Below are 14550 nucleotides of genomic sequence, written 5' to 3'. Positions count from 1 at the left end.
CTCTTCCCATAAACGTGCGAGCTGAGACCACTTTTGGATTACATAATTCCAGCTCTCGCTTGCTACCTACTGCCACTCAAAACAGCTTGATGCCATTTGCGCTGATCTACTCCTGCCTTGGCCCAGACATGCAGATTCATGCCTGTGCCAGTCTCCCCATCTCCTCCTTGTGAAAATTTTCAAATCACAAACACTCCCCACATCCTGCTGTCAAACTTCATTGCCAAAACGCCATCATTATGTCTAAGTACTTACTCTTGCTTCAGTGCACGCTCTGTATGTCGCAACGTCTAATACGCACACAATGTAATTTCCCCTATATCCTGCTAGGATGCACAGTGGAAAACTGGCTGGGCACTGGGTTTTGATTGGCGTGGATCTTGGTGTTTCGGCATTGACGTCAAATACGGCTATGCGCTAAGGACAATGTTCTTCGACTTGGATTGTTTTGACGCCAGGTCCTCTATGTATGCTTAAAAAACGAAGTGCAAGGTCAGGGCTCTAAATTAAAATGTTTCATTGGTAGCACTGGTGCTCCCAATTTATAAAAGTTAGGAGCACAACAAAATTTAGGAGCAGAAAATACACTGCTCAAAAAAATAAAGGGAACACTTAAACAACACATCCTAGATCTGAATGAAAGCAAGAATCTTATTAAATACTTTTTTCTTTACATAGTTGAATGTGCTGACAACAAAATCACACAAAGATAATCAATGGAAATCCAATTTATCAACCCATGGAGGTCTGGATTTGGAGTCACACTCAAAATTAAAGTGGAAAACCACACTACAGGCTGATCCAACTTTGATGTAATGTCCTTAAAACAAGTCAAAATGAGGCTCAGTAGTGTGTGTGTGGTCTACACATGCCTGTATGACATCCCTACAACGCCTGGGCATGCTCCTGATGAGGTGGTGGATGGTCTCCTGAGGGATCTCCTCCCAGACCTGGACTAAAGTATCCGCCAACTCCTGGACAGTCTGTGGTGCAACGTGGCGTTGGTGGATGGAGCGAGACATGATGTCCCAGATGTGCTCAATTGGATTCAGGTCTGGGGAACGGGCGGGCCAGTCCACAGCATCAATGCCTTCCTCTTGCAGGAACTGCTGACACACTCCAGCCACATGAGGTCTAGCATTGTCTTGCATTAGGAGGAACCCAGGGCCAACCGCACCAGCATATGGTCTCACAAGGGGTCTGAAGATCTCATCTCGGTAACTAATGGCAGTCAGGCTACCTCTGGCGAGCACATGGAGGGCTGTGCGGCCCCCCAAAGAAATGCCACCCCACACCATGACTGACCCACCGCCAAACCGGTCATGCTGGAGAATGTTGCAGGCAGCAGAACGTTCTCCACGGCGTCTCCAGACTCTGTCACGTCTGTCACGTGCTCAGTGTGAACCTGCTTTCATCTGTGAAGAGCACAGGGCGCCAGTGGTGAATTTGCCAATCTTGGTGTTCTCTGGCAAATGCCAAACGTCCTGCACGGTGTTGGGCTGTAAGCTCATGGAGTCTGTTTCTGACCGTTTGAGCAGACACATGCACATTTGTGGCCTGCTGGAGGTCATTTTGTAGGGCTCTGGCAGTGCTCCTCCTGCTCCTCCTTGCACAAAGGCGGAGGTAGCGGTCCTGCTGCTGGGTTGTTGCCCTCCTACGGCCTCCTCCACGTTTCCTGATGTACTGGCCTGTCTCCTGGTAGCGCCTCCATGCTCTGGACACTACGCTGACAGACACCGCAAACCTTCTTGCCACAGCTCGCATTGATGTGCCATCCTGGATGAGCTGCACTACCTGAGCCACTTGTGTGGGTTGTAGACTCCATCTCATGCTACCACTAGAGTGAAAGCACCGCCAGCATTCAAAAGTGACCAAAACATCAGCCAGGAAGTATAGGAACTGAGAAGTGGTCTGTGGTCCCCACCTGCAGAACCACTCCTTTATTGGGGGTGTCTTGCTAATTGCCTATAATTTCCACCTGTTGTCTATTCCATTTGCACAACAGCATGTGACATTTATTGTCAATCAGTGTTGCTTCCTAAGTGGACAGTTTGATTTCACAGAAGTGTGATTGACTTGGAGTTACATTGTGTTGTTTAAGTGTTCCCTTTATTTTTTTGAGCAGTATATTTATTTTATCGATTGAGATATGCAGGGTGTCGTTTGTGGTGGTGAATCTTGCCCTGGAGGCAGAACTGAGTCATTTCTGATAGATGGGCCAGATACAAAGTAAAAATGTACTATATCATAGAAATAGTTGAAAACAAACATTTGCCTTTTGGTCTTAACTAAAGGTTAGCCATTAGGGTTAGCAGTGTGATTAAGGTTAGCGTTAATGTTAGGGTTAAAATCAGATTAAAGACTTTTTGACTGTGCCAGCTAGTGACCACTCTGCGGAGCTCCCTCCAGGGCAAGATTCATGACACATTTTGTTGTGTTACAAGGTGGGATTCAAATGTATTTATTTGTATTTTTTTTGGTTAATGATCTACACAAAATACTCATGTCAAAGTGCAAGAAAAATTCTAACATTTGTAAAGAAATTCTGAAAAACAAAACAAATATATCTTGATTACGTACGTATTAAACCCCCTGAGTCAATACACGTTAGAATCTTCTTTGGCAGCGATTACATCTATGAGTCTTTCTGGATAAGTCTCTAAGAGCTTTGCAAACCTGGATTGTACAATATTTGCATTATTCTTTTCAAAATTATTTAAGCTCTGACAAGTTGGTTGTAGATCATTACTAAACAGCCATTTTCAAGTGTTGCCATAGATTTTCTAACAGATTTAAATCAAAACTGTAACTAGGCCACTCAGGAATATTCTATGTCGTTTTGGTAAGCAACTACAGTGTACATCTGGCCTTCTGTTTTAGGTTATTGTCATGCTGAATGGTGAACTGGTCTCCCAGTGTCTGCTGGAAAGCAGACTGAACCAGGTTTTCCTCTAGGATTTTGCCTGTGCTTAGCACCATTACCTTTCATTTTTATCCTGAAAAACTCCCCAGTCCTTAACAATTAAAAGCATACTCATAACATGATGCAGCCACCACTATTTTTGAAAATATGGAGAGTGGTACTCAGTGATGTGTTGTGTTTGGCCCAAACATAATGCTTCGTATTCAGGACATCATTTTTAATTTTTATTTTACTTTTGTACATTATCGCAAACAGGATGCATGTTTTTGAATATTTTTATTATGTACAGACATAATTCTTTTCACTCTGTCATTTAGGTTAGTATTGTGGAGTAACTATAATGTTGTTGATCCATCCTCAGTTTTCTCCTATCACAGCCATTAAACTCTGTAACTGTTTTAATGTCCCCATTGGCCTCATAGTGAAATCCCTGAGCGGTTTCCTTCCTCTCTATCAAATCAGTTAGGAAAGACGCCTGAATCTTTGTAGTGACTGGGTGTATTGACACACTATCCAAAGTGTAATTAATAACTTCACCATGCTCAAAGGGATATTCAATGTCTTTTTTTTTTTTTTTTTGCCTATCTAATGTTCCACAAAGGAATTTGTGGAACATTAGGTTTCCACATTGTGTAAAAGCACAATATTGAGATGCATTACATCAAAAATTGTACAGTCTCTTTAAGAACATCAAGTTCATTAGTGATAACATGCAACAGATCAGTCATTTGGAAGATATCAATTGCATACTCCTCACATCCCTTCTCCTCGTCTCCTTCTCAAAACACATTGGATGAGAAAGACAGAGGTCCCTTCCCTATGACCTTCTTCTCCAATGGGTTTTGAAAAGAAGATGAGGAGATAGGATGCGAGGAGTATGCAATTGAGAGCTTCTCATTAATGTATTGCTGATCTCCTGAAGAAGTGATCACTTTTCCTTTCTTTCTGTGCCCCCAAATGTTAGGATATAGCATATAAGTAAAGTTACTAGGTTGTTAGCTAGCTAGCTAATAAGGTACATGACTGAACAAGGTTTGAACAAAAGGCCCGTGAGTAGTTTTAGAATGGCATGCGACATGGTCTATGAATGTAAAATGCGGCTTGCCAATTCACCACATGAAGAAGAAAAAGTTGCACTGGTTATATGGGTCATATAATTTGAACCGTTTGGTCTACAAACAAGTCGTCTTCACTGTAGTAATGGTACAATCATTACAATGGAAAACAATTGTAGGAGCACAGGTCGCACAGCTAAATATTTAGAAACATATATACGACCAAAATGGTCGTACTTTAGAGCCCTGTGCGAGGTTATGACATTTAAAGTGACGTTGAGGACCAGATTTAAAACATATTTAGCTTTCAGTGAAATGGCATAATCCCTAAAAGTAAGACAGACTTTCAGTCGTCACTTTTACTCCCGTTACATTTTTATCAAGGATATTATTATAATTCAATTCATGCTTTGCACTGTGGCTCTACACCTTGGTGAATGTTTATTATTTCGTAGTAAGTTTGTCTCTGAGTGCACTTGTGTATCACTAGTGTGTGTGTGTTTTCAATCATACTCTCATAATGAATGTCAACGTAGACGGTCTAAGACATTTTCCCCCTCAACAAACATTGTGTGTGGTGTGTGTGTGTGTGTGTAGTCATACTCAGCACAGTGATGTCTGCATAGGCCTCCTGTGGGGGGTCCGTGTAGAGCTGGCACACGTATCTCCCCTCATCCGACAGGCTCACATTGGACAGAGACACCCGCAGCTCATTGTCCGAGAAGTTGACCAGCTGGAAGCGAGCATCTTTCAGGGCTGGGGATCAAAGAAAGAGAGATAGGGAGAGAAAGAGTAAGGGAGATAAGGGGGGAGTCAAAAGAGGGTACGATTGTCATTGTCCATGCATTGACTATAGCAGTGTTTCCCAACTCCAGTCATTGAGTACCCCCAACAGTACACATTTTTGTTGTAGTCCCTCACAAACTCACCTGATTCAACTCATTGAGCACGTGATGATTAATTGACAAGTTGAGTCAGGTGTGCTTGTCCAGGGCTACAACAAAAAAGTAGTTGAGGACTGGAGAAACACTGGACTAATGATTGTTGACCGACTCAGAGTATTCGTGTGTATATTTGAGTTTAGTTCCAGGAGTTAGATTATGAGTTACAGTCTACAGACATGTGTAGGGATCGATTGAAGCGCAATGTAAAATTCAAATCTCCTTACCATTATATAAACTCAGCAAAAAAAGAAATGTCCTCTCACTGTCAACTGCGTTTATTATCAGCAAACTTAACATGTGTAAATATTTGCATGAACATAACAAGATTCAACAACTGAGACAAACTGTTCCACAGACATGTGACTAACTGAAATGGAATAATGTGTCCCTGAACAAAGGGGGGGTCAAAATCAAAAGTAACAGTGAGTATCTGGTGTGACCACCAGCTGCATTAAGTACTGCAGTGCATCTCCTCCTCATGGACTGCACCAGATTTGCCAGTTCTTGCTGTGAGATGTTACCCCACTCTTCCACCAAGGCACTTGCAAGTTCCCAGACATTTCTGGGGGAAATTGCCCTAGCCCTCACCCTCCGATCCAACAGGTCCCGGACGTGCTCAATGGGATTGAGATTTGGGCTCTTCGCTGGCCATGGCAGAACACTGACATTCCTGTCTTGCAGGAAATCATGCACAGCACGAGCAGTATGGCTGGTGGCATTGTCATGCTGGAGGGTCATGTCAGGATGAGCCTGCAGGAAGGGTACCACATGAGGGAGGAGGATGTCTTCCCTATAAAGCACAGCGTTGAGATTGCCTGCAATGACAACAAGCTCAGTCCGATGATGCTGTGACACACCGCCCCAGACCATGACGGACCCTCCACCTCCAAATCGATCCCGCTCCAGAGTACAGGCCTTGGTGTAACGCTCATTCCTTCGACGATAAATGCGAATCCGACCATCACCCCTGTTGAGACAAAACCGTGACTCGTCAGTGAAGATTACTTTTTGCCAGTCCTGTCTGATCCAGCGACGGTGAGTTTGTGCCCATAGGCGACGTTGTTGCCGGTGATGTCTGGTGAGGACCTGCCTTACAACAGGCCTACAAGCCCTCAGTCCAGCCTCTCTCAGCCTATTGCGTACAGTCTGAGCACTGATGGAGGGATTGTGCATTCCTGGTGTAACTCGGGCAGTAGTTGTTGCCATCCTGTACTTGTCCCGCAGGTGTGATGTTCAGATATACTGATCCTGTGCAGGTGTTGTTAACCGTTGTATGCCACTGAGACGACAATCAGCTGTCCGTCCTGTCTCCCTGTAGAGCTGTCTTAGGTGTCTCACAGTACGGACATTGCAATTTCTTGCCCTGGCCACATCTGCAGTCCTCAAGCCTCCTTGCAGCATGCCTAAGGCACGTTCATGCAGATGAGCAGGGACCCTGGGCATCTTTCTTTTGGTGTTTTTCAGAGTCAGTAGAAAGGCCTCTTTAGTGTCCTAAGTTTTCATAACTGTGACCTTGATTGCCTACCGTCTGTAAGCTGTTTGTGTCTTAACGACCGTTCCACAGGTGCATGTTCATTAATTGTTTATGGTTCATTGAACTAGCATGGGAAACAGTGTTTAAGCCCTTTACAATGAAGATCTGTGAAGATATTTTGATTTTTACGAATTATCTTTAAAAGACAGGGTCCTGAAAAAGGGACGTTTCTTTTTTTGCTGAGTTTATGTGACTCGTTTCAGGAAACTAGGTGTATGTCACGCATCACTACTTCACAGGAGAGCGATTTCAACATAAACTTTAGTTTTTAATCAAAATGCGTTTTTTTGGCAGAAACTCCTTCTGGAAAATGTGAACTTTCATGTGTCTTAATATCAAAATTGTATGCCATTTGTAAATGTGTTTAAAATTGTTAAATTACGAGCCTAGTTGGTTCAGCCACAGAAAAAGTCAGCAACCTTCCCGCTACCCATGATTGGCTGAGATAATGAGTGGGCTGGACATGCCGAGAGATGAGTTCGGATTGGTCTGCCATGTAGCACGCTTCTGTTTATTTGAGCTGGTGAGTATGTGTAGGTAATCCTGTCTAACACGGCTTTAAAAATATATATATAATGTAGTAGAACTGCATAAGTGTTGTTCTCCACTTTCTGGAGGACCGAGTTTTGAAACAAGTGGAATTAGAGTATGATAGCTCAGGAGATGGAGAAAACACCTGTCACCGGATTACATCTTCAAACTAAGGGCAACCATGGCATCCGTGACAGAGGGAGAAGCGTCCATCCATGTATACGGGTAAGAGAGTCTAGCTAGCTACATTTTCAGATATTACACGTTTTTAAAATTTTGTCAGAAAGTTGTTTTCATTTCAAGTTAAAGTGTACTGTTAGCTAGCTAGCTAACGTTAGCTGGCTGGCTCGCTAGCCAACGTTACGTTTATGATCTGTGTAGTAATATTATTCTTATCTCAGAGCCATTTGCTTTGCTAGTTATAACCTAATGTTAGCTATCTAACATTGAACCTGGTTGGTTAGCTACCTACAGATTCATGCAGGATAATCACATCATGAGTTGGGATTATGGTTCATTGCTAAGCTAGCTAGCTACATGTCTTAACAAAAGACTCCCCTACGCAAGTATCAATTTCAATAGAATGTTCAAGAAGTCACTGTGAGCTGTTGATAGACATAGCTGGTAAATTCGCTCTGGCTATCTACTCTGACTTCAGAGCACTCTCGTCTGAGTGTGCCAGAGCGCAGAATAACTGATGAATTTACGAACGCTCATGGCTCATTGTTTAGCTAGCTAGCTACATGTCTTAACAAAAGACTACACTATGCAAGTAACCATTTCAACAGAATGTCACTGTGACAACTGTTGATAGACGTAGCTGCTAAATTTGCTCTGGCTATCTACTCTGATTTCAGAGCACTCATCTGAGTGTGCCAGAGTGCAGAATAACTGCCGAATTTACGAATGCTCAACACCCATTGAATATGGTCGGTGTCAGTAAACGTTGGCAAAAAAAACGTAATTAAATTGTTACCAGCAGCACAGTTGCAGTCACCAACACTCTAGATAACATAACAACAGCCTAACCAGCTCTACTAGGGTGAGTAAAATGGTCCGAGTGAGCTGTTCTCTAATTTGTGTCTGGAAGTAGCTATATTTATCAGATTTATTTCCGATTTGTCCGATTTAGTTTAGTTTAAATAGTTAGCAGGTTTGAATTGTTCTGGCGTAGGCTACTAGCTAGCAGCTGGCTATGCCTATATTTGGACCTAGTCTATCTGATACATTTTTTACTGACCAAAATCATCTTATTGAAGAAGAACATTCAACGACCTAGCTGAGACTTACAAGTAAGTTAAACACAGATAGTAGATATGTCAGTAGTAGGCTAATTAGTGTCAGTCTCACCAGTTAGCCCTAGACAGCTAACAAATACTTAAACAGACCAGTGGTGAGCGACTGATAATGAGCATTGAGAGTGACAAAAACATTAGCCTGTGCTATTAGCACAGCACGGCAACATTAGCTGTCCTCTAGTCAGAAATTATGTGTGATCCGTTTTATATTAGATGGACAATTCGGCCGCCACCTAGTTGACTTGCTATTATTACATTCAGTCATACCTCGCCTTGGCGAGAGAGAATACTTCAGAGGCAGCCCCCCGCACCTCTCTGATTCAGAAAATTCAGTCACATGTTTATTACTACTAGACTGGAACATTCTCCATTCATTGGAGTATTTAGTTCAGAGGTTCCCAAACCTTTACTGCACACAACCCCAAATTGACACTAGAAAATACAGGGGACCCCACTTGGACAAATTATATTCCCTAGTGTGTTCATATTCACTCAACTGAACTCAACGCAGGCTGTCAACTGATAATAATACATAACAATGACGCGAAAGAACATTCTAATAGAGTAAGGAGGTCCTAATTGACACCAGAGCCATATACAGTGCATTCGGAAAGTATTCAGACCACTTTAATTTTTCCACATTTTGTTACAGACCTATTTTAAAATGGATTAAATAAATGTTTTCTTCTCTAATCTACACATTACTGTATATCCCAATGACAAAGCAAAAACAGGTTTTTAGAAATGTTTGCAAATGTATTAAAAATAAAAAACTGAAATACCTTACTTACTTAGAAGTATTCAGACCATTTTCTACAAGACTCGAAATTGAGCTCAGGTGCATCCTGTTTCCATTGATCATCCTTAAGATGTTTCTACAACTTGATTGGAGTCCACCTGTGGTAAATTCAATTGATTTGGACAGGCACACATCTGTCTATATAAGGTCCCACAGTTGACAGTGCATGTCAGCGCAAAAACCAAGGCATGAGGTCGAAGGAATTTTCCGTAGAGCACGGAGACAGGATTGTGTCGAGGCACAGATCTGGGGAAGGTTACCAGAAAAAGTCTGTAGCATTGAAGGTCCCCAATAACACAGTGGCCTCCATCATTCTTAAATGGAAGAAGTTTGGAACCACCAAGACTCTTCCTAGAGCTGGCCGCCCGGCCAAACTGAGCAATCTGGCGAGAAGGGCATTGGTCAGGGAGGTGACCAAGAACCCGATGGTCACTGTGAAAGAGCTCCAGAGATCCTCTGTGGAGATAGGAGAACCTTCCAGAAGGACAACCATCTCTGCAGCACCAAATACAGGTGTGCCAAGCTTGTAGCGTCATACCCAAGAAGACTCGAGGCTGTAAACCGCTGCCAAAGGTTCTTCAACAAAGTACTGAGTAAAAGGTCTGAACACTTAAGTAAATGTGATTGTTTTTTTTTATTTTATACATTTGCAAAAATAAAGTGTTTGATTTGCCATTATGGGGTATTGTGTGTAGATTGATGAGGGACAAGAAACTATTTAATACATTTTAGAATAAGGCTCTAACATAACAAAATGTAGAAGAGGTCAAGGGATACTTTCCGATGCACTGACTGTACAAAACATAAGAACACCTTCCTAATACTGAGTTACACCCCCTTTTCCTCCGTAGCCATTGCTAAGTGATAATTGCTGTTTATTTCTAATAGTTTTTAAAACATATGAAGATGTCCAGTGAAAGAAGATATGCAATTTGTTGACACTACAACACAGTAAAGAGTTGGATACACATTATCCAGAATGCTGAACAATAAAAACGTCGGTTAAATTCGCTGCTCTGTTTTGCTTGTTTACAGCGGGTCATTTCATAGGGAACTGTCAGAGGCACTCTCGTATTGTTACATCACCAACATTTTAAGAATAAGTTCTATACAGGCACTAACATGGCGGCCATTCTAAAACACTGCCCTAACTCTCTCTATATATGATTCTGGTTAACACTAAATGGTTATATACTATACCCATTTCTAGAGATAAAAATGTTTAATTTGATTGATAACATTTCAGATTTTCTCATTTCCCACATGGGATCCCAAGCTTGGAAATCACGGCAGTAAAGCCGAAACGTCTGTGTACGCTATTATCCCTGAAGCAGTGAAAATAATAACAAAATCTAAAAATTAAGTGAGCTTTATGCAATGTCTTTTTGAAAGTGGACCCATTACACCTTTTGTTTCTCTGGATATAAGTAACTGCACATAATATTACTTACATGGGGATTACATGTGTTTTTTTATTGAAAATTGATAATCTAGATTAAAAGTAAAAGAGAGGCATAATGGATACTACAAGAAAGTGGCATCAAATGCATTGGTTGCACAGATTGTAACTGTAGTTGTTCGCCGTCAGAATCGCAAGATTAGATGGACTTCACACAAGATCAAGTACACGCTGAAAGTGAAGCGGTCCGTCCGAAGCATAATGGCTATAAAAAAAGACTGTGCCAAGTTAATGAAGTGTGTGCAAAACGTATCTGGGTTTGTTGATTCCAAAACGAGTAGCATCAGGCATAGTTTGCTGACCCGTGAAAACTTCTGTGACCTAGTTGGAGGAAAGTGGATCCACACTTGCACATCAGAGTCCTACTTTTGGGAGGTGACCAAGAACCCGATGGTCATTCAAACAGCTCTCCAGAGTTCCTCTACGGAGATGGGAGAATGTTCCAGAAGGACAACCATCTCTGCAGCACTCCATGGTAGAGTGGCCAGGCAGAAGCCACTCTTCAGTAAAAGGCACATGACAGCCCACTTGGAGTTTCTCTGGTCTGATGAAACCCAAGATTGAACTCTTTGGCCTGAATGCCAAGAGTCACGTCTGACGGAAACCTGGCACCATCCTTACGGTGAAGCATGGTGGTGGCAGCATCATGCTGTGGGGATGTTTTTCAGTGGCAGGGACTGGGAGACTAGTCAGGATCGAAGGGAAAGATAAATGGACCAAAGTACAGACAGATCCTTGATGAAAACCTGATCCAGAGCGCGCTCAGGACCTCAGACTGGGGCGAAGGTTCACCTTTCAACAGGACAACGACCCTAAGCACACAGACAAGACAACGCAGGAGTGGCTTCGGGTCAGGTCTCTGAATGTCCTTGAGTGGCCCAGCCAGTGCCCGGACTTGAACCCGATCTAACATATCTGGAGAGATCTGAAAATAGCTGTGTAGCAACGCTCCCCAACCAACCTGACTCGGGAGAATTGGAGAAACTGGGTGAAATGGGAGAAACTCCCCAAATACATTAAAATTTTAGTGATTTAGCAGACACTCTAAAACAGAGCGACTTACATTAGTGAGTGCATACATTTTCATACTTTTTCTCATACTGGTCCCCCTTTGAAATCCAACCCACAACCCTGGTGTTGCAAGCGCCATGCTCTACCAACTGAGCTACACAGGACCAGTACAGGTGTGCCAAGCTTGTAGCGTCATACCCAGATGACTACAGGCTGTAATCGCTGTCAAAGGTGCTTCAACAATGTACTGAGTAAGAATACTTATGTAAATGTAATAACATTTTTGTATATTTTCCAAATTTGCACACATTTCTCAAAAACAGATTTTGCTTTGTCATTATGGGGTATTGTGTGTAGATTGATGAGGGAAAAAAGCTATTTAATCCATTTTAGAATAAGGCTGTAACTTAACAAAATGAGGAAAAAGTCAAGGGGTCTGAATACTTTTCGAACTGTACCATTTTCTAGCTCTGAGTCGCTACTTTTATCCAATGTAAACAACACAATTTTAAATGTTATTACACAGGACCGAATCGAGCTCATCAGTCACATATTGGGGAAAAAACACTTGTGGAATGTTGTTTTCCTGACCTTTTTCCAACAGGAAAGGTGGAAGGCTTGATGTCAGAGTAAAGAACAGTTTGCTTACTGTCTGTTGACCCCAGAGTTCAGAGTATATTTTTCATTTGCTTTGGAAAAGTGAGCTGGGTGCTCTATCTGGGAGTATTGCACACACCTTAAAATGTTCTCTTGAATTTAGCAGACTTAAAGAACACGACGAATTTCCTCAGGTGAATCTTAAGTATTCTTGGTAACATGAGCAGAACTAAAGAATACTGGTATGGTCGACATTCTGAGGTCATGTGTATGCTTTGACACTTTGGAGCACCATCATAGTTTGTGACTTTAAACTGTGCTGAATACAGCTGGGAAAAACTCATATTGATGCCAGGTGAGCTTTGTTTAACGCACCCTAAAACAGTCTCTCGCCATTTATCATAATTTATTTTCTTTGTTGAAATTAATCTGTTCTTTGAGAATATTTGAATCCTAAGCAACCTCCCTACATATTTGTTGAAGTACAATAGCCCAATATAGCTACTGTAGTAGGTCAAATCTGTGTGCTGGAAAACCTTGGTAGAGCATGGTTGAAGCAGGCATTGTGGGGCTCATGTGAATTTCCTTTATTTTCTCACTTAAAACTTTGTTTTTCTGTTTCTAATTAAAACAGGAGTATGTGGTGACACACACGCAGAATAATGAGCAATCCATTAGGGAGTTGTTTTGCCTGGCAAACGCGATGGAGAATCCCAATGTCTGGTTCAGATGAAAGCCTCCCCCACAACCTCTGACAGATCGACAGCGGACATTTACTGCTCTCTGTGTCTTCTTTTTCTCCTCACACCACATTTATTCTCACCCGCAGCAGCCCAGTTCAAAGGAGCAAAATCAACAAGAAAAAAGAGGTAGCATTAATACATAACTACATAGACGGAAACAAATAACTAAATGAAGAAATCATCTGGGATTATTACAGTTTCCGGCAGCGGGCACATGAAAGCCAGGATTGTGATAGTGATGGGGGGGTGAAGCTGGTTGTTCTGGGTTCCAGCTGGTTAGCCGTGCTCTTTCGCTTTTATGCAAAAAGAGAGAGAAAGCGAGAGAGCGAGTGAGGGGGGAAAAGAGGAAGAGAGAAAGAAGAAAGAAAGGCTGTCAGTCAAATGCGAGGACGTAATTCATCAAAGGAGGTGATGAAGCCTTCTCTCTGGTTCTGCTGCTGTGGAGGGAGTGGAGAAGCAAAGAAATACAGAGCGTGGCTCCATCTCCGCTGCCATCCACCCTTTTTCCTTGAGTTAATCCTCTCGACCCCCCCCCCCCCCAGCACCTCGGAGTAGCCACGTGCCCCCTCATCAGAAGATCCCATCTCAATTCCACTCGTCTCCCCTTACTCCCACAAGGACAAGCAACATGGCGCAAAAGGAGCGGGGGTTAAACATGTTGCCGTGCCAACTCATCGCTAATGTCTTTGGTCCTGCTGCCAGGGTGGTGGTCTTGGAATATCAGAAGAGAACGACCAACAGAATAGCTAACAAGTGTGTGAATTCAGAGTAAGTGACAAGTTATCTAGCTGAATAAACTAAGTTTGAGCCTATTCCTGGAAACATTGAACCACTGTAGTTTACATCAATTATAATTTCTAAGTGGAAGTTGGAATATTTGAGTGTTTCAGCGAATGGTTAGTGAGGGAGGCCCTGCTCTCTCGCTTCCCCAGTTGTTTAGTTAATTTTCTTTCCAATCTCCTTTGCATTAGCGTAGCCTCTCCTGTAGCCTGTCAACTATGTGTCTGTCTATCCCTGTTCTCTCCTCTCTGCACAGGCCACACAAACGCTTCACACCGCATGGCCGCTGCCACTTTAACCTGGTGGTCCCTGCGCGCACGACCCACGTGGAGTTCCAGGTCTCCGGCAGCCTCTGGAACTGCCAGTCTGCGGCCAACAAGGCAGAGTTCATCTCAGCCTATGCTACCCTCCAGTCCCTCGACTTCTTGGCGCTGACGGAAACATGGATTACCACAGAAAACACTGCTACTCCTACTGCTCTCTCCTCGTCTGACCACGTGTTCTCGCATACCCCGAGAGCATCTGGTCAGCGGAGTGGCGGGACTGGAATCCTCATCTCTCCCAAGTGGACATTCTCTCTTTCTCCCCTGACCCATCTGTCTATCTCCTCCTTTGAATTCCATGCTGTCACAATCACTAGCCCATTCAAGTTTAACATCCTTATCATTTATCGCCCTCCAGTTTCCCTTGGAGAGTTCATCAATGAGCTTGACGCCTTGATAAGTTCCTTTCCTGAGGATGGCTGACCCCTCACAATTCTGGGTGACTTTAACCTCCCTACGTCTACCTTTGACTCATTTCTCTCAGCCTCCTTCTTTCCACTCTTCTCCTCTTTTGGCCTCACACTCTCACCGTCCCCCCCTACTCACAAGGCAG

The 14550-nt window shown here is 43.0% G+C and overlaps 1 protein-coding gene across 3 annotated transcripts in view; it reads right to left on the bottom strand.

Moving 5' to 3' along the window:
- LOC106603642 (cell adhesion molecule 1) overlaps nt 1-14550 on the bottom strand; it is a 551827-nt gene that overhangs the window by 138171 nt on the left and 399106 nt on the right. For all 3 annotated transcript variants that reach the window (XM_014197549.3, XM_014197550.3, XM_014197551.3), the window contains exon 4: nt 4582-4734. In XM_014197549.3, the coding sequence (XP_014053024.2) occupies nt 4582-4734 (153 nt within the window). The remainder of the gene's footprint in view (nt 1-4581; nt 4735-14550) is intronic.

Source organism: Salmo salar, chromosome 04, assembly GCF_965601325.2.
Source record: "Salmo salar chromosome 04, fSalSal1, whole genome shotgun sequence".
Lineage (NCBI taxonomy): Eukaryota > Metazoa > Chordata > Actinopteri > Salmoniformes > Salmonidae > Salmo > Salmo salar.
This window is presented reverse-complemented; position numbering and strand designations above follow the sequence as displayed.